The 26,570-nt window shown below is 37.0% G+C and overlaps 2 protein-coding genes and 1 long non-coding RNA gene across 5 annotated transcripts in view; 1 reads left to right on the top strand and 2 right to left on the bottom strand.

The window, feature by feature from the left end:
• LOC111865576 (nuclear cap-binding protein subunit 1) overlaps window positions 1-5,291 on the top strand; it is a 37,839-nt gene extending 32,548 nt beyond the window's left edge. Inside the window, exons 13-16 of the mRNA XM_023853728.2 lie at window positions 31-209; window positions 1,862-2,150; window positions 4,246-4,359; window positions 4,762-5,291. Of these exons, the coding sequence (XP_023709496.1) occupies window positions 31-209; window positions 1,862-2,150; window positions 4,246-4,359; window positions 4,762-4,875 (696 nt within the window). The 3' untranslated portion in view covers window positions 4,876-5,291. The remainder of the gene's footprint in view (window positions 1-30; window positions 210-1,861; window positions 2,151-4,245; window positions 4,360-4,761) is intronic.
• Window positions 5,292-6,577: 1,286 nt separating this feature from the next.
• Window positions 6,578-21,999, bottom strand: LOC111865578 (fructose-1,6-bisphosphatase 1). 3 transcript variants are annotated; one of them, XM_023853730.2, is made up of 7 exons: window positions 21,324-21,999; window positions 17,332-17,476; window positions 13,782-13,888; window positions 13,198-13,345; window positions 12,681-12,818; window positions 11,313-11,429; window positions 6,578-6,880 (listed from the first exon to the last, which is right to left on the bottom strand). In XM_023853730.2, exons 1-7 carry the CDS (start codon window positions 21,497-21,499, stop codon window positions 6,692-6,694), a joined length of 1,020 nt encoding a protein of 339 aa, XP_023709498.1. In that variant the 5' UTR covers window positions 21,500-21,999; the 3' UTR covers window positions 6,578-6,691. The 3 variants fall into 3 exon arrangements, with proteins under 3 accessions (XP_023709498.1, XP_023709499.1, XP_033607774.1); XM_023853731.2 differs by lacking the exon at window positions 21,324-21,999 and adding an exon at window positions 18,189-19,123; XM_033751883.1 differs by lacking the exon at window positions 17,332-17,476 and having other exon boundaries at window positions 21,324-21,389.
• A 1,103-nt stretch (window positions 22,000-23,102) lies between these two features.
• Window positions 23,103-23,837, bottom strand: LOC117282410. Its single transcript, XR_004513144.1, has 2 exons — window positions 23,728-23,837; window positions 23,103-23,257 (listed from the first exon to the last, which is right to left on the bottom strand). It is a non-coding gene; the product is annotated as an uncharacterized LOC117282410 (long non-coding RNA).
• Window positions 23,838-26,570: the final 2,733 nt, after the last annotated feature.

Raw genomic sequence — 26,570 nt, forward strand, 5'->3', positions numbered from 1 at the left:
CACTGGTAATATTCAGTTTTGATTTTTTAGGAACTGGCAGACTCAGAGGAGGCTCAGATTTGCATCCTAAGGAACATGTTTGAGCTTTGGAATGATCACCAACAAATGATGTGTGTACTTATTGACAAGATGTTGAAGACACAGATAATTGAATGTTCAGCTGTTGCTAACTGGATCTTCTCTAAAGAAATGTCTGGAGAATTTACAAAGTAAGAAAACATTACTTATATCACTGGCAACTTATATTAGACTACCTGGCACTACACAGCACAGAAGATGGTGCTCTTCAGTCACCACTGTGAGAACCTTAGATCAATTAAAGAACGCGTGATGTTGCTGATGTATGTGCCTTACTGTTTTGAGATTAGAACAGTAAGTTTGACAATATTATATTTCAGCATCCTGTTACACTCACTCACTGTTACTCAAATCGACGCGTGTAGATTAACAAAGATTTTATACAATTAGAAAGACTGGTAATTTTAAATTTTAAAAAGCAGTGTAACAGCTACGTGAGTGATACACACCTGATGATGGCCATTTAGGGCCGAAACATATAGTGTGGAGGAGGAAAAGAAGTAAAAACTACAATAAAAAAATTTGTTGCACTTAAGACGGTATTTATCCATATATACAGTAAGTTTGAATTGAGAAAAAGTCAGAAAGAACTTGAAAAGCTGGAAATAATCAGTAATTGTACTGTAGTTTGTAGCATTAATGTAATCACTCTCAGGCAGATTTTTATATTGTTGAATCCATGTTGACATTGAAACCTATCAAGGCCCAGGACCGAAAAGTGGTTTGGGATAAAAAAAAAATTTAAACAATACACACACCAAATAAATATAATAATATAACTGGTCAAGTGAAAGAAAAATACAGACTGTCCCAAATGAGGACGAAACAACGTAAAACAGTGCACCAACTCCGCCGTTAATTTAGCAAACTTAAAAATATTCAAGAGATAATTTGGAATGAGTTGAGCACACTCTTCTACGGCATGCAGCAGAATCTCCTTTCAGTTTTCAGACGAACCTGCTAGTCCCTGGTGAAAGGGTGAAGGGCGCAAGCGTAGGGCAGGAGGAGAGGGGGAAAATGAATGAAGGGGGGTTCCTAGTTGAGGGACATGGCAGTAGTTTCTGATGTTACAACATGCTTTCTTCATACATACCAGTTTTTCAACCATGGCATAAAACTTGTATGTACAATCTTGCATGGAAATTTACTTTCAAATCAGCCATGTCCATTTCACTTCCACATCATGTTGCGTATTTTTCTGCACTCCATCCGTCCCTATCAACCTTCTTTTGTATACTGACCATAACAGTGTGCAAATGTTGTCTTGTTGCTCCTTGTTAACTTTGTACACTTGTGATCGCGCAGTAGTATTTTTGTTTAATTATGTTCCCTAAGTATATGAGTGAAAAAGTGACACAAATGCAGAAAGAACAAAAGAAAGAGAAATGTGATCACTTCAGAAATTCAAGTATATGTGTTAGAAAGGCTTGCACATGGAATATGCAACTAGATAGGCCTTCATGAGTGCACCACAGGTGTGAGAACCTAACCTGTTTGTATGTGTATAGAATGGATTTAGTTAGTTGTGTCTTAGTATTACTGGGTGTCTGGATTGTTCCTGTTCTCAAGTGATGAGGTGCAGAGGAACCTACTGATAGTTTGTTAAAAGAGATAATCTCAGTCACTGAATGTCTCTTGTAATGGGCCCAGCTGAGTAGCTGCTTCCCCATCTTATCTCCTGAGGATGGGAAAAGAAAATCCAGAATACTAGATGATGGACAAAATTCAGAAACCCAGCACCCCTGGAAGTAATTGTATCTTGTACTGTATTTTATGGTCTTAGACTGTACCTGTGGGAAATACTACATCTGACAATCCGCAAGATGAGCAAACATGTGAGCCGTTTAGGACGTGAATTAGCTGAAGCTCGTGAGCGATTACGGCACGCAGAGAGTGACAGCGATGAGTCAGAAGATGGTGATGGAGAGGGAAACAATAACTCTAGCAAGCATGGCATATCAGGCGTGGGAGATGACCATGAAAAACCTTCAGAAGACATGGTAGACCGGATGGAAGAACGCCTTGAAGCTGCACAGGCTGACCAGAAGAACCTTTTCCTTATCATATTCCAGGCAAGATTATGATCATATGGAATAACACTGAAAAAGCCTGTTACATTTGAACATATGTTACCGTCATTCCCAATTATTTGATCTATACTGCAATTTTAAATGATTTATTAGCTGCCATTTTGTTATGATTTTATCCTGTATTGTGTTGATGAATCATTAACTTACATTGTGGTTTTCTGGGCCATGATACCATGTACAGTGACACCCCATTTAATGTTTGGGATGCTTTCTTGGAAATGCAAGCACCAGCTGAATCAGCATTATGCATCATTATTTTTAATAGAGCAGTTACGGAGATACATTCTTAAATCTTAATTTAGTACAGTCATACAGTAAATAAAGTGGTTAGATATAGTTACAGTTATTTAATTTATATAGAATTCTATACAGAATGTATATGGTGCATAAAGATTGGCTCTACATAGAAGAACACTGAAGTGACAACACACAGACACCACATATAGTCAGACGTCTTGGTACACACAGTCAAACTAACTGAACCAACTCAGTGGCTGGGAGTATGAGCAACTGTAGGTCTCAGCGCACAGCCCAGCTGACTGAACCACTTCTTAGTGGCTGGGAGAGTAAACATTGTAACTATTACAATCGCTAAAAGACTTTATACAGTGGCATTGCATCATGCAAGAGTTATTTAGTAAAAATTAGTCCCTGAATAAAGAACATTACATGGTATAATATTAAATGGGATATTACTCTAATCTTGGTAGATGGGTAGAAGCATTTCAGGGGAACATACTGCCTCCATCTTTAGTAAAGAAATGAAGGTGGGGCATCATGTTCCTCCAAATTGTTGGTATGAACCTACCAGACTACATAACCCATTAGCCCACAGTAAGAATCTTCTCTTCCATGAAAACTATACACACACACACAGCTTCTTCCATACTTCTATTGCAATCCTGTTACTAGTATCTAATAAAGCTTCTGTGTGTGTATTTTAGTATTTATGTTTACATTGAATAAGTTAACATTGCCAGCACAGACCTGAACCTGATGCATCCCATTCACTTTTAGTTCCCCTTGGTTTTCTTGGGCCTTACTAATGTTGTATTCTGAATTAAAATTGAAAATCAATGGCAATAAAGCACTGATTCATTTCAGACCAATCTGAATAGGAAATGCAGCAGATGAGCATCTGCATGCTCAGACTTTGCTATATGTTTTATACCAAATTCATTGAGGGAGTTATACAGTACTTCCCTCTGAACTGATACATAGGCCTTCTTGAAGTCTTTAGACAGCCGATTTAGTGTCCCATTATCTTCCCAATTTTCTGTGGTGTCTTACAAATGCAGAACATGAGATCTGTTGCACTGATGTCAAAAGAGATTACCCCCAATTATTTTTTCAAAAATTTAAGTTAACCTTGAATGAATGAATGAATGTGTAAGGGGTGGGGCTTCTCAGCCCTTGCACCGCGACCTACAGTGGTCTATTGTGACTTAGGAGAAGACTGGGATAAAATTTTATATAATTGGTGACAGTGTACTGCCTTGATAATTATCAGTCAGTTTTTTTGCCCTTTTTACAAATGTATACAGTATATATAAAGAAATCCCTGATTATGTTTTCCACAGGCATATACAGAACATTGCAATTTCTGGTAACTTCTCCTCTTATTTAGAAAGTAAATCAGGTTAAATCTAAAGCTTGAGGCCAGCTACTCAGTGATTTTCATCAGTCTCTGAATACTGTGATATTTTTTTCAAAATGTAACTGCTGCTTCCTCTTAAACTTGCCACACACATATTTATCTTAACTTATCTTGATCTTTATGTTATATAACCTCTGTTTTAAAGGAAGGCATTGTTAGGTAAGTTTGGAAAATACAAAAACGAACATAGTTTGAAGCATGAACACATCTTGTGCCAAAAGTTACTTGATAATGTAGATGTTGCAATAATATTACTTTCCAGTGAGCTTTATTAGAGATTAAACCTATACTGAGAAAGTAAGTAGCCATGAATATCGGCAAGATAATAACTAAATACGTTCACCACAATAAAAAAAAGCAGATGAATTTTCTGTTGTATTGTTTTATTTTATTATACGAGGTACTATATTACATTTTCAGAGATTTATAATGATTTTATCTGAACACTTGGTGCGCTGTGACACAGATGGAAGGGACTTCAATACACACTGGTATAAGTGGACCATCGGACGGTTGCAGCAAGTGTTTCTAGTGGTATGTAGACCAAGAATTGCTGTATCATGTGTTTTCAACACTTAATATTTATATGGGAATTTTTTTATTAAGAAATTTTTTTTATTAAACCTTAAAATAGATGTGTGACAGGCCTAACTACATAATTTGCATGTTATTACTTGATCCTCAGTTGGTCCTCACCTATCAGTACTCAGAACAGATGATTTACTTTGTAGGGCTGAACAGAATTCACATATATTTGCTATTCTTTAGTGCCACGGAAGTACATAAATGAATTTATTGCAGTGGTAGAGAAGAATCAGAATACATCATTTCATAAATCTGCTAGGAAAGTTTAGGCATTAAATTTGGTACTCTGTACATATCATTGTAATGTTTTTAATATCTTCTTTCCCCCCCCCCTTTCTTTCTGTCCTTTAGCACCATGAACAGGTCCAGAAATACAGCTCTACTCTGGAGACCCTACTTTTTACACAGGATCTGGATCCACATATCCTGGAAGTGTTCCACCAGTTTACATCTCTTCGTGCATAAGAATGTAACTCCTGCCAGAAGTGCATTACTGAACATTTTGAATGTTTGGGGGAGTATTTTATTTATGAAATTGTTGAGCTAGAACTGGGAGTGAGGTGGAAGTTACAGAGTTAAGATTGTTTGGGTGTTAGAGTAATAAACAAGTGGCTTGGCAGCAGGTGATTACAGGTCAAAGGCTTCAAAAACTGTTGTAGCAATATTACCTTCATTTGAATGCTTGCATCACTGTTTCATTCAGTAAATCTGAAAGGTATTAGTGCATTTACATAATTTACGACTGCATAATGTACACACCTCTGGGTTCAAACAAGAAATTTCTGAAAAAAATAAATACTCTACCAGGACAGGATGGTCCAGGTTATGGTAATGTTTGCTATTAATTCTTCAAAACCATAACCACTAAGGAGACTTGGCCATCAATAAATACTTACCTTATATTAGAATAATACTAAACAACAAAGAAAGGAAAACATACTATAAAATACAGTTTACAATCCTGCATATTTCACAGTGAAATATTTAATGCAACAGTTTTTGGTCTCAAAAGTATTCCTGAAAGGACTGATTCTCAGTTGCATTAGTGTTTTGTTTTGTTCATTTTTCCATTGAAAAATAAAAAAGCAAGTGATGTGCTGAAATTTATCATGTTTTAATAAATTATATACTGTAACAGACTTACTTGTGTAGACCTACAACTTATTAAAATAACATGGGTCAGCAAGTGAAGTACATAATTACAGATATACATATACAAGGTGGTATCAGAAAAAAGCCAAGATCACACTTCTGAAAGCCTATGCATCATTCTGCCATGTGACACCACGCTGTGAACACATGCTGTTTTTGACCTCGTGTTTTGTTTTGTCTGTGATGGGTGGCAAAATTGAGCAATGTGTCTGCATCAAGTTTTGCATGAAGCTCAGTAAATCCACTACCGAAACCCTTGAAATGCTTCATAAGGCTTTTGGAGAACATTCTTTAAGCTAGACAGCAGTTTTTGAGTGGCATTCACGTTTCAAGACTGATCAAGTGTCAGTTGAAGATGACAAACATTCGGGGCAACCAAGCACCAGCAAAATGACAGGAAATGTTACACATCCCTGAAAACCACAGAGTTTGTGACCAACAACAACTTGGTTATCATTCCCCATCCTCCCTATTCACCGGACTTAGCCTCCTGTGATTTGGCTTTATTTCCCAAATTGAAAATGAAACTGAAGGGATGATGTTTTCAGTATCTGACATCCAAAGAGAATTGCAGGCAGTACTTGACACCATTAAGGAAAATGACTTCCAGGGTGCTTTTGAAGCATGGGAAAAACAATGGGACTGTTGTATATGTTTCCAAGGAGACTATTTTGAAGGAGATGGCAATTGAAATTGAGTAAGTTTGGCCAGCATTTCTTTTTTGACATATTCTGGGAAGTTTCCAATAGGACCTCGTGTATATATATATGTAGCTATGTGTAAGGGTGAAATGCAACCATCTTCACATTCTGCTACTGTATTGAATTTAGAGTTATGTTTCTGTATATGCTTTCACTCTCTTCTTAAGCAGTGCAAATTATTATCTTGTATAAATCAGTATACCATTCCCCAGGTATGTATAAATAAGCAGATTTAGCAACTCTAAGAATATGTCATACTGTGACAAACATGAATACTTCAGAACTGCATTTTATTACAGTGAAATAATGAACAGTGAAGTTCTATAAAATTTATTATACATTATACAAAAACAATTATTTGTGTGTATTTTATCAGTCTCATTGACATGACAATTCCTGTTTTATTAAAAACATTTGTCTGCAATTGTTTACTTATTGTACTTCTTGATAAGTTGCATAACATCTTCTACATCATATTGAGATCCAAGGAAGATGGGACATCTTTGATGGATACTGTCAGGAACTATATCCAAGATTGGAGTTGTCCCATTGGATGCAAGCCCACCAGCGTGTGTCATAATGTATGCCATTGGAAAGCATTCATACAACAGTCGAAGCTGCAATTGTAAATGGTGTGAGTGTATATTACAGATACAGAATAGCTAAAGCCCTTCCTTGATAAATGAGTCTTTCTTGTTGGTTTTTTATGATGCTGTCTGTAGCTTTGTCATAGAGTGCTGAACTGATGATACTGTACATAAGCCAAAATATAAAAATTAGGTATTAGTGAGTCTTGATTTTCTGAGACTGAATAAGGAAAAAATGAATCTTAATTATAACACTGATTTATCAGTCTCAATGTTATATTTGAACTTCCTGTTATGTGCATTATTTCATATTATTATTTTAGTCCCATTTAAAATATTTATTAAATTTCAGTCCCATTTTCACAACTTATAATTAATATAGTCACATGATTATATAATTTTTTCACTTACTAATGTTGTTAGTAGGACATGTCTAAGCCAACACAGACCATCATCAGGAACATTCTTGTTACTGACCATGAGCTTGAACACCGTTACTATTTATATTTAATTATGATTTGGTAGGTGAAACAATGACACATTTAAGCGAAGAGTTAAAATCATTTTTATCACTTGGAGGTTGATGAAATTAGTATATGTCATTATTACTCCAGTCTCGGGTACACACGTGTTGCTGTTTTCTCATGCATTTATTAGGTGTAGCATAGTGGTTGAGGGGCTATGCTACAAGCTGGAAGGTTGTGGGTTCAAGTCCCGATGAGGTCACTGGATTTTTTCCTGTTGACCTAATCCTTCCAGCCGCACTAGGCCCTGGGGTTTACTCAGCCTCTAACAAAAATGAGTACCAGGAATTAATTAGTTTTCCTGGGGAGTAAAGCGCAGCCGGTGCGTAAGGCTGACAACCTTACCACCATCTTTGAGCCAATTGTCTAGATAATGTGGGACCCTCAACATCTCACAACTGTATGGGCCTTCACAGCCTGGTACAGGGATAGCTTTACTTTTTTTATTCATAGTTGATGAACGAAGACTGTAGTCTTCATCTGTAAACCACTCCTATAACAGTAAGTCGACCAATGCTCAATTAAATAATTTTTTATATATGTTCATTTCAATGGATAGTTAAAGCTAATATGTATTATACTATATCAGCCCTGTTTATGTGGTATTAATGACCACAGCAGAAGCAACTAAAGTGTTTAAGTAAAGACGGAAGCGTACTTGCACATCCCTGTAGCCACAGATTTGTTCGGTCAGTGACTTGCTGTATTCCAATAATGGCAGTCAAAAGGTAATATTCGATTCTTATGATGCAATGGGGGGGAAAAACACGCGCACAATGAGAATACACAAATTATGGTAAGCAACAAATGATAAACATAAGAAAAAGGTATGAGATAAACAAAGCATGCCAGGCCAAGTCATTGTTCCAGTTCTGTTTTGAGTCCACTCCCAATTAGCCTACTGCCTCAGTGTAACAAAAGCATAAGACAAGGATGCTTTAAAATTGAAGTTGAGAGCAAGAGAAAGATAGTAATGGGGAGCCGAACGGCCAACCATAAACCACTGTAAATATTTGTAGACTGGCAAATAAAAGAAACTAGTGCCAAATAATTTCTTATGAGTCAATTTTGCATGACAGTATTTCCATTGTCTTGTGCTATCTAGAGTTCTTCAAACTAGTGGTAAGCATAGGCAAAGTATATTTTAGATTCAGAAACACGAATTTTGATATTTACATTGTCAAGGAGGCTAAGGCTAAACTAAAAGGGCCGTAAAGCCAAAGGAAAAAGTGGAAGTGAGACAAAATCATAAATGTATGCCAGGGTGCTTTCACAGTAAGACACTAAAACTGAAATTGAGTGACAAAGGCCAGAACAAGAGTATATATATGTTGATAAACACACATAAATCACCAGTACAAGGCAACTTCTGTGATGAAAACATGAAACCTAAAAAATTTAACATTGCTGAAGACCGGACTTGACAAAGGGCACAGAACAGCTAACAATAGTTCAGTTAGCCATAGAACATGGAAGTTAAAAAAATGATTTTCTCTGCCTTTTGGGTTTAAATGTACTGGATATAAAAGGTAAAGCTGTCACTGTAGCAGGCTGTGAAGGCCCATAGAGTTGTGTGACATCGAGGCTTCCACATTTTCTAGACCAGTGTTTCTCAACTGATGGGCCATGGCCCGGTACCAGGCCCTTGTCTTACAGAAAAAGAATTTACTGGGCCACGATCTGACAAAAGCTGAGAACCACTGTTCTAAACAGTTGGCTCACAGATGGCAATAAGGATGTCAGCCTTATGTGCCAGCCTCCCTTTACCCCCCCCCCCCCACNGGTACTCATTTCTGTTAAGAGGCTGAATCGACCCCAGGGCCATAGTGTGGCTGGAAGGATTAGGTAAATTGAAAAAATTCAATGATCTCATCAGGAATTTAACCTGCAACCTTACAGCTTGTAGCACAGTTCCTCAACCAACCATGCTACCACATGCCCCACATGTACTGGATACCCATATCATTGTCATCCTGTGGTACAAAACAGACCACTGAAATTTTTATCAGACTTTGGTCCAAAGTTTGTTGGAAATGGATGCAAAAGAGTCATCCTTAGTCCACCTCAAGAGGAACCAAACCCATAAGCCAAATGAGCCACCTTGGAGCTCAACACTCTGATCACTGGCCACTTGCAGTTCATATTTTCATTCACCATATAAAGGTAAACCTCTAAATCACAGTTCCACCATACATCTCAAAAGAAAACATTACGAGATATGTAACTGCTGCACATTTCAGTTTACACACATGATGTAACATTTTCTTTTATTTCACAAATCTATAAACGTTTTTACTAATGAAAACCTAACTCTTTAGAATCTAGTAATGCATTTTCTTTCAAATACTTTTTATTTGAATATTTCAAACGACAATTTTTGGCACAAATAATAGTCAAGTTCTATTCTTGAGTTAAAATCTGACTGCCAGCTCTAAGGTTTAAATCCCCCGTTCCTATGCAACAAAATGTACCTTGGTTGCTTTTAATACATTGTGATTATAAGGACAGTTAGTTCACTGAAGTGAATAAAATTGGTCTTGCAAAGTTTACAACTGCAGCATATATTTACATAGCTGACAGAGTTTTACCTGATCTCCTCTAATCCAAAACTCATAATCTCCACACACCTCATGTCAGAAGCTTCAGGACTGGCACAATAAAAGTTTTGCCTTTTTCACACACAAACTATATGGAATTTCTAGTTCCCATGGTATATACTCATATTACAAGAGATGATCAAAGTCACTTTGTGACAGAGGAGTCTCATCTTCATACCACACCTCTGCCACCAGGGAAAAAGCCCCAGCACCCACTGTATAGGCAGGGTGAGCCCTACAGCCACTGTGGAGAAGACATAAACGCTTGCCTCCCCCTAAGGAATTAAAATTATATTCCATGGCCATACTGAGTGTAGCCTGTTGCCATACCAACTGAGCTCTTGAAGAGATGGAAATTTAGTGAAGCATGTGGTGTGAGCAGATGTACACAAAAGTATGAAGCTTGATGTGATTTTTTTTCTTCTTCTACACCAAGTGTTAGGCCCTAAGGCCTGCTGCAGGTCGTCAAGTTTGGTCTTGCCATCTTTTCTGTGACATCTACATCTTATTTCTTGAAGTTGGTGGTCCATGATTTGTCCGGGAATTCTGTTTTAAGTCATGCATTACACATGGATTTTCCAGTTCTTTCTGTATTTAACAGTGTCATTCATCTTTCCACATGTAGTTTCTTCCTAATACCATTTTTAACTTCATGCCATCTTGTTATTCCAGTCACTATTCTCAGGAGTCACATCTCAGCATCCTGCTATCTACTTCTGTTCCTGGATGTCATGACCTATGTTTAACAGCCGTATAAACCGCTCCTTACTGCCATAGCTTTATACAACTTCATCTGAGTATCCATCCTTTTTTTATTTTTCATGGTTATATCTTTCAATTCTGTGATTTATATCTACTTTTCCCACACATTAAATATAAGATCCCCCCAAAATTAAACTCATATACTTGTTCTATCACTTGATACTCTAGGGAAAGTTCTGATCTAACTGGCTGTTACCCCATGAATGCCATTATGCTCGTAGGTTATTTTGTACAACTTTGTAAAGGGCCCACTGCATGATATTTTCACCACCAACTATCAGCACCTGACTGTCAGAAAACAAACCCTTTATAAAATTTCTTCCCCAGGGAAGAGATAGGTGGATAGATATACATAATTTAAACTGGAAAGGGAACATGGATAAATGATTAGGAATATCAAAACATGTAACTCTGGGCAATGTGGTATCACCAATAAATATTATGAACATCAGAGATCCTGTAAATTTCCTTGCTTCACATTCAGTAATAGACTACATCTGAAGCAGAAGATAGGACCATTCATTCTCAAGTTCTCAACACAAATGGTCATTTATAAACACTTAAAGATTATCTACTAACCTTTCCTTTTGGAGCTGCAGATGTAGCTGGGTACATGAAAATTCCTCCATATTTGAGAGTTCTGTGGACATCAGCTACCATTGAGCCAACATATCGAGCACCATAAGGCTTTCCATTCTTCATGAAACAGTGAAGGAACACAAGTTCTGTTTTAACATAGTGTTGTGCACACAACTTAGCTTCATTTCTCTGTGCCATAAGTAGCTCAGACTATATAGTGTCAAATTGTAGTATTAGTGAAGTGGATTGGAAATGATGATGGAAGAAATGGTCTGAGGTGTTATTCCAGCATTTGCCTGAAGGATCTACAGAAACCCATGAAAAGCCTCTGTCAGTATAGTGGGTGTCTGTGCTGAAATTTGAACAAGGCATCACCTAAATAAAACTCAATGTGACTGAACTAAATACCAACTAGATTTTGTGACAGCTGTCATTTCATCCCTCAGTATTTTCAAGTAGATTCTACAGTTAAAAGCAAATAAAAGGACTAATTTGGATGTGGGTCCAGGAAAGGTGTGGAAGAGTTGCTTATGCAACTTCAAGTGGCAATCAGCATGTACATGGGTGTGCCCAGTGTCATAACTCTTGTCGACAAGAATTTCCATATGTCAGAATTCGTCTTAACCTTGGCATCAGAACTGTCTTTCACCTGACCAATTACATTCAGATCAATCCTATCTGAGTTACTGATTTCCTAGAAGTAGACTTGTAACCATTTAATTAGCCAATCAGAAACTCCAAATTCAATTCAGACTCTGGCAAAATTTACAAAGTAACCATGGCTTGGTGAAACAACACACTTGCTATCAAAAATTCAAACCATTAATATGCACTTCTGGAACTATTAAAAATCCTACATTAAATCTAATAAGTGTGATTTGGAAGTTGAATTTTATTTTATACACAAGTGTTTTCACACCATGACAGATTACATTCTAAATTAACTAAATAAACTTAAAGTGTATAACATGACAGTGTAATAATATATTAACAGCTTTCATTCATCTTAGGCTATTCTGAAACTTAACTTGTAATGTGCCTGAGTAAATTACTCTCATCAGATGCAAACCCTGATTATCTAATTGGCCTTTACTGATGCTTTCACTGTATATTTCCCTAGGATAATTTCACAGTTCCACTGAACATGAGCTAACCAAATTATTCTCTAAGAATAATCCACAGTGTGTCCATTACTTAACCTATTACATCCTTACGCTGAAGTGTTATCCAAGCTTTGATGTGGCATTAAGGGCAAGGAAAAATTTACATATTTCATTTAAGCATATTTTAGTTAGCCTAACAATAGCCACCAAAAGAGAATCTTTAACCATTCTGCCATTGAAACTATTATAATAAAACATATCTTACCTTTGGATCCTTCTTGCTGCTTACATATTCCTTAACTGCTTCATCCCACATATATGAATATCCTTCATTGATACTGAGGATATTACCACGATCAGGTACTCTTATGTCCGTGTCAGTGAGAACAAATTCTCCTATGGCCTTGTAAAAAGAAAAAAAATAATTTTTAAGAGTGCTATCATCTGGGATGTGATTCTGTGTGGTCTAGTAGAAGTTTAGTGATGTTTCAAAGGAACATGCTTCCACCTCCAAGGATGAAGAGTAAAGTGACCAAGCAACAAGCAAGCTGCAGCTCTTACAAGACTAGGCAATGTTACATCCCACAAGGTAGTACTCTTCCTGGTCACTATCATGAGAATATCAAATATAGCTTACTTTTGCTATAATATCTAGCTGAAAACAAATCCATGTTTATACATTACTGAAGACTCTCTTCCATTCCTAGTGCAAAGTCAACTTTACCCCATCCCCAATCTATATACAAACTGAGATCTTCACTGGATATACTGTGATAACATACAGGATCCAAGGTAAAGCCATTGACAGTTCCACCAGTGGAAAGGACCATCATGGTGGCAGATCCATAAAGAGCATAGCCTGCAGCCACCATCTTATGCCCAGGCTGCAGAGCATCCTCTAGTGTGGGTAATGGCTTTCCTTCTATTTTCCTGCATGAAAAGACAGATTTTTATTAGTTTCAGTTAAATTAGTAAAGATCTAATATAAGAAGACAGTTTTGTTGATCTCCATTCATAAGGAAACTATGTATATCAAGCAAGCTTTTCTTTAGGTTGTAACAGGATTAAAATTGTTCTATACTGACAGTTCTTAAACATTACCAGAGGGACAATAAAGTATATTTAATTTTTTTCTCAAACTATGAAAGATATACATGTTATTCTAAAAACTTCTGACAGTGTGTGAAACTTCAGGGCAAGAGAACATGTGGAAGACCAAAGGGTAGATGGGATTTAAGTTTAAGCAGACTGTTTTAACATGGACTTGACTGAGCTGGTTCAGGTTAGGCTAAAACAGTGGGTTTCTGTGGCTTTACTGATAAACTTCTGATTCCCATAATTCCAGGGGTTAAGTTTAAATCCTTACTTAAATATCCCAAATATGGACCCAATGGACACTAGACAGTCAATATTTGATGAGCCATCAAGAGGATCAAAGCACACAATGTACTTTCCTTGCTTTTCTCCTTCAATCTGAAACACAGAATAGATTCAGTGAAAAATATATATATATTTATTGGGATAACCCCACAAAGTATCTCACAACATTAAAACTCATTCATTGCATCTTCATGTACAATAGTTAGTAGTCCATTTGTATGGCAGACTTCGTTTATCTTTCTGCTTTTTATTTCTCAACTTATCTTAATATATCTCCATCCCATTTAATTATTCTTTGATATATGACAAACAGAGCAGTAAATAAAACGGTACAATAGACATTATGTAGATAGCATATATAGGTAAATTCTTTATACCACATTTTACAGTTTCATGTTTCATGTCTGACTCAGTATTACATTATAGACAATCTTAAAAATAAATGAACAAAGGAGCAGGGTAAAAATGAATAAATAAACTAAGAAATAGAGAGATAAATAAAAAAGGTAAGCTATCCCTGAAACAGGCCATGAAGACACATACAGTTGTGAGATTTCAAAGCCATCAAAGCTCTCACATTTTCTCTAGACAAACGGCTCCTGGTACTCATATCTGTTAGATGATGCACGACCATAGTGTGACTGGAAAGATTAGATAAATTGAAAAAAATCCACCTCATTGGGACTCAAACCCATGACCTTCTGGCTTTCAGCACAGTGCCTCAAGCAAACCAAGCTACTGCATGCCCCCCCCCCCTCAATAGAGAGCTAAATAGACAAATGAGATATGCAGATAGATAAATGAATAAAGAAACAGACATATGAATAAAGAATCTTATCAATAAACAAGAATATATATGTAGATACATGAATAAATAAACAGCTAGATAGACAAATAAATAAGTCCTGCTTGGTTATCATGTATTCTTATAAGAAGCAGATCTCTGTCCACTCAGTCAAGATTTAAAGAATAACCTGCCAACCCAATGTCAGGCTCACAAGGGACTCACTCAAGTTGTCACATCAAAGCTATGTCTGAAATTTTGCACCTACTGAATATTCATTCTGAGCAAAAGTTATGCTGCCAATATAAGTTGCAACTGTCTTAAAAAGAAAGTAGCTCATGTTTCACAGTCTCCATATGCCATAAGGCACTGTTTGGGGGAATTTAGCATATTTCAGAGGCAATGACCTGGTCTACTACATACAATTCTGACAAACATGGTAAAAGCAGCAATAAAAATAACTATTCACCGCACCCATCACCACCAGCATGAGTGGTGATGGTGGTGGTAGCAGTGTCGGCAGTAGAACTCTACTGCTGCTGCTGTTTCTGAGGCAATACAATATAAGCCATGCACAACATGACTTGGCTTGCATAGATGTGTTAAATCCTGTTACCAATCAGCTCCTATAAAATCAATGGTAAACCCAATAAAAGACCACATTCAATTCAGTCTTCACAGTGAAATGTAGTCAGCAGTTACATAAAATACAGTTGTTACTTGGGGTAAGTCGGTCTGTAGTAATATTAAATTGAACTTATGATTAATTATAAGGATATTACTTTCTTCAACATAAAATTACAAATAAGAGTAACAAATTTTAATTTATAATTTTACATTAAATTTAAACAATGGTGACTTATAAACAATTTTAATACAATGTATTCATTTATATTATGATGCAATTTATGATCTAGTAAATAACCACACTTGTTTTCCTAATTATAATCATTAAGAAATAATTTTGAAATTTATTTTCAGACTTCAATTTTAGATTTTTAAGTTCAGTCATGGTTTAAGCAAAAGAAAAGTCATAGAGAAACATTTTTCTAACAGAAATCACCACTATCTCTGGACATGTAGTTAACGAAAATTAATAATACAATCCTCAACTCAGTAAAACCACCCAACAAACTTCGAAAATCTTTCAAACTGCACCTGTAACAATAGTGTCAATGGAAATCACTTTACTGGAGCTTGTCTGACCAGAACATCTGAAACAGATTTCTCGGGTTTCAGCAATTTCAGTGAGACATCATTTTTAAATTGCAGTTATTTCTTCACTTTCAGTATTTACCACCTAATTTCATGGCCTTATTAGGTAATCACAGTATGCAACAAAATGTCACACAGTGCTATCATAAGTCTTTGCAACACCATTGCAATTTTGTTGGAATAGAATAAATAATTTATACTATTATAACAGCAAATTTACTTTCAGTTCTTAATTTCTGAGTTATGTCATTGACTTCATGTTATGGCTTTAAATTTTCTTCATTAATACTTGTAGCACGTAATCCCACTGAAATAAAGTACAGATTCATTGGTGTGTAGGGCTACTATTGTAGTCCCATTGTTTATATAGTTACCAGATGTTGTACTACGGACATTAACACGTGGAGGGCCACGCCATAGCTCAAGCGGTTAGTCGCTGGCTTCCCATCGCTGCGGCCCGGGTTTAATCCCGGGTCTGGTCAAATGGGATTTGTGGTGAACAAAATGGCACTGGGGCAGGTTTTCTCCGAGTACTTCACTTTCCCCTGCCAATCTTCATTCCACCAATTGCTCCACAATCACCCTCACCTATCATCTGGGGCTGGTACAATAGGCCAGAAGTGGCCGCAGTACAAGGGACTTTGTCCCACCCCACTAACAATAAAAAAAAACACCAAGCTGGTGACAGAAGCATTGTTTCCTGGCCAAACAAGAACTGGGAGGGTAGACCCATGTGTGTGTGATTGAGAGTGGGTACCTGAGAAAAAGCTTCATTAACATTTTATTGCTAGAACAAATGCTTCTTGAAATAAAGCCCTGAATAATAAAAGATCCTGCCTTAAGCTTGGACAATGCCAACTTTCATTCAGACATGGAGCAGATATCTGTCAGTCTTGGATGAAGCAGTATTCCACAGTGAAGAGCAATTTGTGTGTTGATTTCCTTGGGCATTTATAAAAGTCAGCAAACTGAGCATCCTTCTGAAACTTGTTTATATATTACTATAACTACTTACAGGCTATTTCTATCTCAATCTTCCACTATTTAGAGGTCATGCACATGCTGTCTTATGAAACCTTGTTTATGACATCTCTTGGACTTTGGAAATATACATGGTTGAATCCTGTTTACACTCTACTGCCTTAAATCTTGGTCAATATGTTTGTTTTAGAAATAAGAGTGGAAGAGTACCGAGTTACAGACCTGTACACTTAAATTGCAACAAAACTATCAAAATATTTCCGTCACAATAGCACATAGTTAACGATTATTATTGTTGTCTATATATATACAGTGCGTACAATCAAGTGCGCGCCGCGGCTGCANGAGTAGTTTCCCTGAGTTCTGAAAATGAAATTAAGTGAATAAGACATAGTGGGATGGCAGCTGTAAAAATATATAGATCTAAAATAAAATTCTTCTGTACAAAAAAATCATGATGATTCCTTGAAATAAGGATTATATTACCAAACTATTTTTGGACAAGGTATAATGTCTGTGTTGTCTTGTATACATGAAGCTGTATTTCTAACCATACCTCAATAACAGTTTCATTTTCTTCACTTATCAACATACAAGTTGTGAAAGAGGAGCTTAACATATTTATAAATAGCTCATTGGCTAACACATCCAACTTTTTCACTTCCTCTCCTTGAACATTCTGTTTACCAGCAATGCCATAGCTGAAAAATAAATCATCATATGAAATAAACATATTATGTAATTTGAGTTTCTGTAACTGTAAGGCATAATTTACACCTGCAAATGGTCAAATTTCAGTGAACTGACTGTATGTTGTATCCCTTATCTTTTTTACTCAAAAGATCAACTAACAATAAAATATTATGCATTTACCAAATACTATAGGAAAAATAAAAGTGCAATGGAATAGTGTAACAGCTATTTATATAAGTTTGGTCAGAAAATGAGAACTGCTTATAGAGAAATGAAGACCACTCAGAATTTCCACAGAATTTTCACTGTCTTCCTCTGAGAATGGCACTTTCTGTTATTCAGTCGTTGGAAGAATATTTACAAAGTAATATTTCTGACCTGGTCAAATATCTGATCACTTCAAATCTGAGTACAGCAGTACAAGAATTCACAAAATTATCTCCACTGTTATCACCCATTCCAACAACCAATGCATCTGTCGAGTGGTCATTTCTTTCATTGAAGAGGGTCCACACTTACTTATACAGCAAGCAGATTCAAAAGAGAACATTCTTCAAGACTTACAAAACAGGATGAACTTCTATGACAGATACTTTCACTCAAACAAGGAATTGTTGCATGGATCTCAAGTATAAGATGTAATAAAGGAAAGGTATCCTCAGTAGTCACTAACCACTTTTCTTAATTTACATTTCCTTCCCCTTTTACTCTTTAACTTACTTTCATGGCGTTGTCATGCCTCTGGATGTGGCTGACACTTTTGAAAAAGTCATTGGTTTTTATTATTCTGTCATATGTCGGAGTGACTACAGGCACGGGTTTGGACTGGCAAATCAATTTATTGGATATTCACAAGTCGTAACTACAATTAATTATAACACATAAATAACGCCTTCAAAGTCTACTTGAACTAGTCATTGCTAGGTAACAGATCTCCAACAATGACTATTCCTCTGCAAAGTTTTTCCCATCCATTTCCTGGCAACGGATTTTAACATGGGACTATAGCTGTCATACTCCAGATATCGCTGCACTACAGCTCACATAAAGTCTTCAAATCACAAATTAAGTCTTCACTGGTCTACTTCTAATTCTTCTTCAACTATGGACTTCCCGTGACTGACTTCAACTCTCCAGTTTAATTCTGTCAACTGCATTGTAGCGCCGAAAGTCTTCAAGTTAACTCCACAGCACGGACCATGCACAGAAAACACATGTCACATGTTTGCTATCTCATCAGACCATTGGTGTGCTAACTACTGCCTAGCAGTGGGCTATAACATTCATCCTATTGTTGCGTGTGCGTATTGCAGGATGTTTATCGAGCAGTTGCCTAGCAATTCTTTGAGCAAATCCATTACAATATTATTTTCAACTGTAAGTTCAAAGCAATTTCCAGCTTTGAAATAAATTGGGCAAAATGAGGCTAAGGTCATGAGTTCGTTTGATAAAGTTGTCACAGATGTCTGGGATTTATTTTTAACATTGCACATTGTACTCTTTCTCAATCTCACTATCACTATAGTTGACAGATCATTACCAATTCAAAAGCGCAGTATTATCATATAAGTTTGTCTGGCTTTCACCGTTTCTGACAGAAATTATCATATTTTTCACTTCCAATATCTTTTAATAATTGAAACTGAAGAAAAAAAAAGATGTTGATGCTACTTCACACCTCAGGATCCACTGAAGTTACAACTAGGTGGGAGGGGGGAACTTTTAAGAAAGTGAAAAAGCTTAGCATTTTCTGGCTGTAAATAATGCTCTTTGTTCTCTCTGCATTACCGTTGGAAATGTGCTACAAGAAGTGATAGTTTTACATATTATTATATTGACTTTAATGCACTGAAGTAAGACAAAACCTGAACATGATCGGAAAGAAGGAAAGAGATTGGCACATAGCAGGGTATAACAGATTTTCTTGGGATGTAGGAACCATCTGAAAACTTGGGAGCCAGACAAATTTTATGCATTCAGGAGACTCATATTACAATGACAGAACACATAATTTATACTTTCCATTATTGCAGCTATGAATTAGCCTTGTGTATGTGTAAGAAATTACAAGATATCCATGCATGTCTACAATGTTATACAAATAAAAAAAAGCAGGATCACAATATTTACAATAATGGTATCAAAATAACAACTGCTGTTCTTGTTGTTGTTATGGGGCACATGGTAGTGTAGTTGGTTGAGGCACTATGATACAAGCTGGAAGGTAAACAGGTTCGAGTCCCAATGAGGTGGATTTTTCAATGTACTTAAGTCTTCCAGCCGCACTATGGCCCTGGGGTTGACTCAGCCTTAACAGAAATGAGTACCAGGAATCTTCCTGGGGTGTAAAGGGTGCCAGCGTGCATGGCTAACAACTTTGCCACTACCTGTGAGCCAACTGTCTAGATGATGTGGGAGCCTCAATATCCTACAACCCTATGGCTTTTCACGACCTGTTACAGGAATAACAATTTGCTACAAGAAAGTTTGTTGTTGGAAGTAAACTTTAACTGGAAACATTTTAAGACCTTAACATTATTATAGCCAAACAACTGAAAATCAATAAATAAGATCTAATAGTTTGTGACAATGGTACATTGGTACAAATATTATGTTTCTGGACATTATCCATCACCCTGTTTTTATCTAAAACACAGGCCTATTTATATTTCAAAACATAACATTTTGGAGACAGGATTCTGTCTCCATCTTCAGGTAAAACCTACTCAGTTGGGCCCAATCAATAGATCTAGTTCCCATCTCCAGGCCATACAGGAAGGAGAAGGGGGAAGAAGATGTTTCATGAATACATGTAGGTGTAACAAATAAACAGTAAAATCCATTCAACAAAGGAAAAATATTTAAAGAAGGCTGGTGAATCATAATTTACATAAGTGATGAAGATAAAAAAAATCACTTTTTTTCATTTGTTATAATTATGTGTTTTCTTATGTTACTTATTAATAGACATGAAAATAAAACATGCAAAGAAATGCTTTTTATATTCAACCTCCTACCCTCCCAGAATTTTTCAGGTCAAAAGAACTGAAAAATTTTCAATTCCATACAAACGTTAACAGCATACAATGAGTTTATGAAGTCTCTTCCTCATAGTACTGGTAATGATTCTGTTCATACAATCTCATAGTTTCTTATGCATTGGCTTCATGACATTGTGAATTTGCATTTGTATTCACTCATCAATTTCAAATTGCCTTTGATGAAAGAGAAGCATGTACTGGTAGCAAGCTTTAAAGCACTGTCATCCCCATTCATTTTTCTTGAACACACTGATGAGGGGGAAAAAATTGATAATTCAGAACATAACTCAGCAGGCATAAATAATCTAACATGCAACACATAATGTAATTTTGTCCACTATTCACTGACACTTGTTGCATTGAATACCATGTGCTCTCACACATCTTATCCTCACCCAGAACACTTCAATGTCCAAATAAAACAGGAAGAATGCTTTCTAATCTTCCAACACTTAGATGTGCTTATATCTTTGTTCTAGGAATATGGTTTTTGTGGTTGTGCTATTGGAAATGACAGCTTTATGGAATGTTATGACTTAAATCGAATTTACTGTACCTTACTATTTGTTGTCATTTCTTACTCTGCTTCAATTAATTTGTCAAGCTGTCTATGCAATTATATGGGTCTATTTACAATACATGTTAATTTCTGGGCATTACCATCCCTTTTTATGGCCCATTTAAACTACTGTACATTTCGAGAGTGGTTGTTTCCACATCAGAGTGATGAATAAATAATAAAAAAACACTATTTCTGAAAATACGCAAAAACAAAATAATTGTGGGAACGATTACAATTAGTTTATATACTCACAGTTTCGCGATTCCTGCTTTTCTTACAGCAGAGCTGACGGCCTTTACGGCTGTTTGAATGCTGTTTAGAAGCTGTGTTAAATCTCCGGTAGCTGTTGGCACTCTCTTTTGTTCTGCTAAAACAAACCTTGTTAAAGTCATGCAGTTAGAATCGAATGCTGGACCAGTGGACGTCATCTTGCTTCACAATAGTAATTTACTGTCGTGACAGAATTCGAATAATGTGGGGTAATATCCACCGTGCTAATTACAAATAACTATGAAATTATCACTTGGCACTCCTTTAGAAGTCGGGAGAAGAGATAAATAAGGCAAACACACACTGATATATTAGGAGATCAAAGTTTAACAAATATCATCCCAAATAAAAACGATTATGTTCTTAAGATATTATCGTCAACTTTGTGGTATTGAGCCGAAACTTCTGATCGCAGCTGATGAAGAAAGACTGGATAACCCTAAATAATACCCTTTTACTGCTTTTACTCTTACCACACCGCACCACGTTTACCACAGTCAAAGTAAATTTATTTTCATTGGTCAATCACTTTCTCAGGACATTGTCTGGTACAGACGACTAAAAGATGAAACTCAGCAAGTTCGTAACACGAGTTCTCAAACGACCACTTGTAACGCATTAAAGTCCATATACGAGTACTCGATTTATCTACTCTACAAATCTGGACGCGTCTGACCCGTCTGACGCGTCTGACCTTGCGAGGGCAGCCATACAAATACGTCATGTGTAAATATGTTTGAATTTCCCTCCAGTTCATATATATATATATATATATATATATATATATATATATATATATTAACACTACATGGAGTTGTATCCTTGAAAAGCCACCAGTCGCTGAGCTACTCAAGAATTAACAAGATTTTATGGAACTCGAAGGCTCGTAACCCTTTTCATAAGAGCCAGCCACTGACCCCTATCCTGAGCCAGATGAATATTGTCCATACAACTCCATCCTATTTCTCTATGACTCATTTAATATTATCACTCCATCTACGTCTAGATCTTCCTAGTGGTTTCTTTGCTTCTGGCCTTCTTACCAAAATCGTATATACATTTCTCTTCTCACTCATGCGTGCAACATTCCCTAACTAATCTATTCTCCTTGACTTGATCATTTTAATTATATTTGAAGAAGAGTACTAGTTACGAGGTTCCACATTATGTATGAGTTTTCTCTACCCTTCCATTATTTCATCCCTCTTCGGTTCAAATATTTTCCTGAGCACTCTGTTCTCAAATACCCGCAATCTATGTTCTTCCCGTAAAGTCAGACGCCAAGTTCTATGCCTATAGAAAATCACAGACAATTATAATTTTGTATATTTTAATTTTTACGTTTTTAGACAGACGAGAAGACAAAAGGTTCTCAACCTAATGAAAACCATATAAAATTATTCTCTTCTGAGTCATAGTTTGTTTGAAATAATATGACTTTCATTAACACTTGGCTAGCAGCCCACGCAGAGTTATGAGGTTTCAAAATTGAGCCTCTTGCAAGGAAGGTTGTTCAGCATTGTGCTAAAGGAATTCCTGGGCAAAGAATATTATTTGCACTTTAATAAATAACGTGATTTCTTAATCAATCTCAGCAGTACTGTTTTTCATTATTTAACGACGACTGTCACTGAATATTACAGTAATGCGTTTGCCAAAGCTATTACATTTCCTTACCTTCGTGTAAATACAAGCTTCTTTGTACAATAATCGTATAATTTGTCCACATTGCGCCAACCACCAATGTATTACGATACTCACCTGTCAATAATGAAGAAAATTGCACAGCATTGTTGCATACCGTAGGCCACGGATCACTTAGAGGCGGGTCGACTGAACCGACTGAACATTGTACTGTGGACCAGGAAAGGCATGTCACGTTCACAGAAGCCTCTGTAAGTTATGAGCTTGGTGATCTGAGTGACAAAGATTTGTGCATGGCGTGTTACTAAATAAACAAAATTCCAAAACGTATTAGAAAAAAAAAAAAAGGAAAAGAAGTATAGGTACAAAATATTAATAGTGTAGAGCGGTGTAGAGCTCCGGACAGTGCAGCGTTCTACTCCGCGGTGGCGATCAGATCAGATGCAGCTTGTCGAGTCTGACCGCTGCTCGCGTCACTGTTTGTTAGCATGAACAATGGGTACAACAACAGAGTAACTTATTGAAGAAGTAAAATTACATAATATATTATTTGATTTGTCGCATCCTGATTACAAAAATATATATAAAAAAAAGATGAAGTCTAGGAACAAATGGGCAGATCCACGTTTTCTTACGCTTCCTTCTGAAAAATATATTAATTAATATGCAATTAATTGTGATGTTAATATTTGTAATAACTTCTCAAATTTCTCCAATTGTACACAATAATAGGAATAATTACCTTGCTTGCTGCTGCTCATCATCAGCTACCGCTGCCAAAAGTAGCGCTTCTTCCAGACGAGATAATCGATGGATCTTTTATGATGTTGTGCTTACGCGATTTTTCAAACTAATCGCTACCCCTTTATCGACNTAAAAGCTGAATGTGGGTGGAGCTAACAACGGAGCTCCATCAAGTGCAGAAATTGAGAATTGGGGAATCGTATCTCTTCTCCCTTTACGTCTTTAAGGCATGGTGCCTGATTTCTTACGCCCATTGATAACTTTAACCTTCCGGAATTTCCCCCCATGATTCACACATATAAGTAAACAAAGGTTCGTGTTTGGGAATATGAACGGGTAATTGTCCATTCATCTGACCGCAACAACGGGGGAACAACGGCTACTGCCTTAGCTCAGTCGGTTAAAAGGCTAACTACTGCTTCACATACGTAATCCAACACAGCTGCGAATAATTTCACGACATTGACCTTGTGTATTTTCGCGCCAGGCAATGGAATACTTAACACGGCTTAAGTCTGACAAGCCTGACAAGTGCACTAGAGAAGGATGGAGGGTGTACAGAACGACGAAAGTTGAATGAAAATGAAACTTAATTAGTTTGCAGGTACATTGAGCTAGCGAGTCCTGTCAAATGGAATTGGAGAAAATCACGAGAGATGAAAGAATTGCGCGCGAAAACCTGAAGGAAAAATGGCGAGAAAAAAAGTGAAAATAATCAGTGAAAGCGAAGAAAATAGTGGACCATAGTGGACTGACTGAAACGCATGGTTAATAACGGTTAGACTTGTTACATTTATACATTGACTGCAGCATTATTCTTCGTCTACCTGGAAAACACATTATAGCAAAACACCACGAGGACTAAAGGAACACTGCAGAGAATAGTTACTGGATGACAAACTATCAACAGGTAGGTAGTGTAGTGTATCTGTATATTCCGGTTTAAAGTAAGAGTATGCTGTTTTGAAACACGCTTCACGTTTTAAATGTGAAACGAAATAGTTTACTAAATATTTGAAGTAATGTATATACAACATTGCATGAAATTCTGCGAAGTTCCAAGTTAAATTAAATGGAAAATGTGAACGAAAGGTATAAATTGCCAGGTAGTCATCAAATTCCGGCAGAACTGATTCAAGCAGGAGGTGAAATATTACGTTCTAAGATCCATAAGCTAATTAATTCAATTTGGAATAAGGAAGACTTGCCTGATTGATGGAAGGAGTCTGTTATACCAGTTCACCAGAAGGGTGATAGAAGTGAGTGTAGTAATTATTGTGGGATATCATTCCTGTCAACTTCATACAGAATTTTATCCAGTATTCTACTCTCAATGTTAAGTCCACATACAAATGAAATTGTTGGAGATCATCAGTGTGGGTTTCAACATAAGAGATCAACTACTGATCAATTCTTTTGCATTTGACAGATTTTTTTTTCGCTGGCTCCACAGCCCCCTTCGGCCCTGGCCTCTTATTTTCATTTTCATGGTCATTTTACAGACGGTAGGACTCCTTCGACGAGGGATCAGCTCGTTGCAAGGCCTCTACTTAAGCACAGGACAACACAAACACAATAAAAAACATACACATACAAAACGTCAATGCTTCATGGGGATATGAACACATCATCCAGGCTTCCAAGCGAGCGAAGGCAGTACATGCCTTAGACCACCCGGCTACCTTGACCCCTTCTGGATACATATTTTCTGGATGCAGTTCAATCTCAACGGCCATTCAACTGCATCCAGAATATATGAACAGGGAAGGGGGGGGGGGTTGACTCAGCAAGTCATGGAAGCCTCTCATCTGTTCTCTTAAAAACCCCCACCGGGATATGACGCCAGATCCAGAAGGCCACACAGGCCATGACCGACTAACATAACAACCCCCCCCCTCAGCTTACGGGTTAGTGCCCAGCCTTTAACCTTGCCTTTCTCTCCCCTACACAAAAACCATGCTTGTCCCAGCTCCCTTCCCCTACCCCTCCCACACTACTGCTTTCACTTGTATACTTGCCCTTCCCCCCCTTCCATCTCTGCTCTCACATAGCTGCTGTGTATACTTCGAACACCAGTCTGCTTTTACCGGTTCTCACGGTCTCTTCGCTTGCGGATTTCTTATATTTTTTCCTTCTACCCTGGAAGATGGAGGTGATACGTTCCTCCGAAACGTCGGTTAACACCACATATACACGGTGCCAGATTCCATAAGACTGCTTTCTTCACAGTCACCGCCGTGAAAGCCTCAAATCTTTTCTGTTCTTGCTTCTTGCCGTGTACATCCTCGTGCTTTTAAATAATTACCAAATTGAATCAATTTTCATAATGAGTAGTGACAGTGAAAGTGAAAGCAACAATGCAAAAACTCCACCTAAGAAGAAAACTAAATACTTGTGTGTTTACTTGAGAAAATGGGAAGAACAATATTTATGGTTAAAGTCCGTGCCCTTCAACGTTTACAGGGTTTACAGTGTATACTTTGTAAACGTGAGTTCAGCATCGCTCACGGCTCACGGGGGTAATACCGACATACCGACTGCAGACAACATTCTTGCACAGAAGGGCATAAACGAAAGGAAAGGGACGTGAAGACTTCTTCAAATATACATCTCTTTTTCGGGAACAGCAGCAAAGACTTAAAAAACGTTGCAGGTGAGCTAGCATTTGTTTTCCATACTGTAAAACACAACATCTGATATGGAAGTATGGATTGCGCAAATAAGTTATCGAAGGATATTTTCCATGACTCTAACTTGGCTAAGAAGATGTCCTGTGGCCGAAAAAAGGCAGAGGCTATTGTGAAAAATGTTCTAGCGCCAAGAAGTGTGCAAGACTTCATC

The sequence above is a fragment of the Cryptotermes secundus genome, unplaced genomic scaffold (genome assembly GCF_002891405.2).
Source record: "Cryptotermes secundus unplaced genomic scaffold, Csec_1.0 scaffold1019, whole genome shotgun sequence".
Taxonomy (NCBI): domain Eukaryota; kingdom Metazoa; phylum Arthropoda; class Insecta; order Blattodea; family Kalotermitidae; genus Cryptotermes; species Cryptotermes secundus.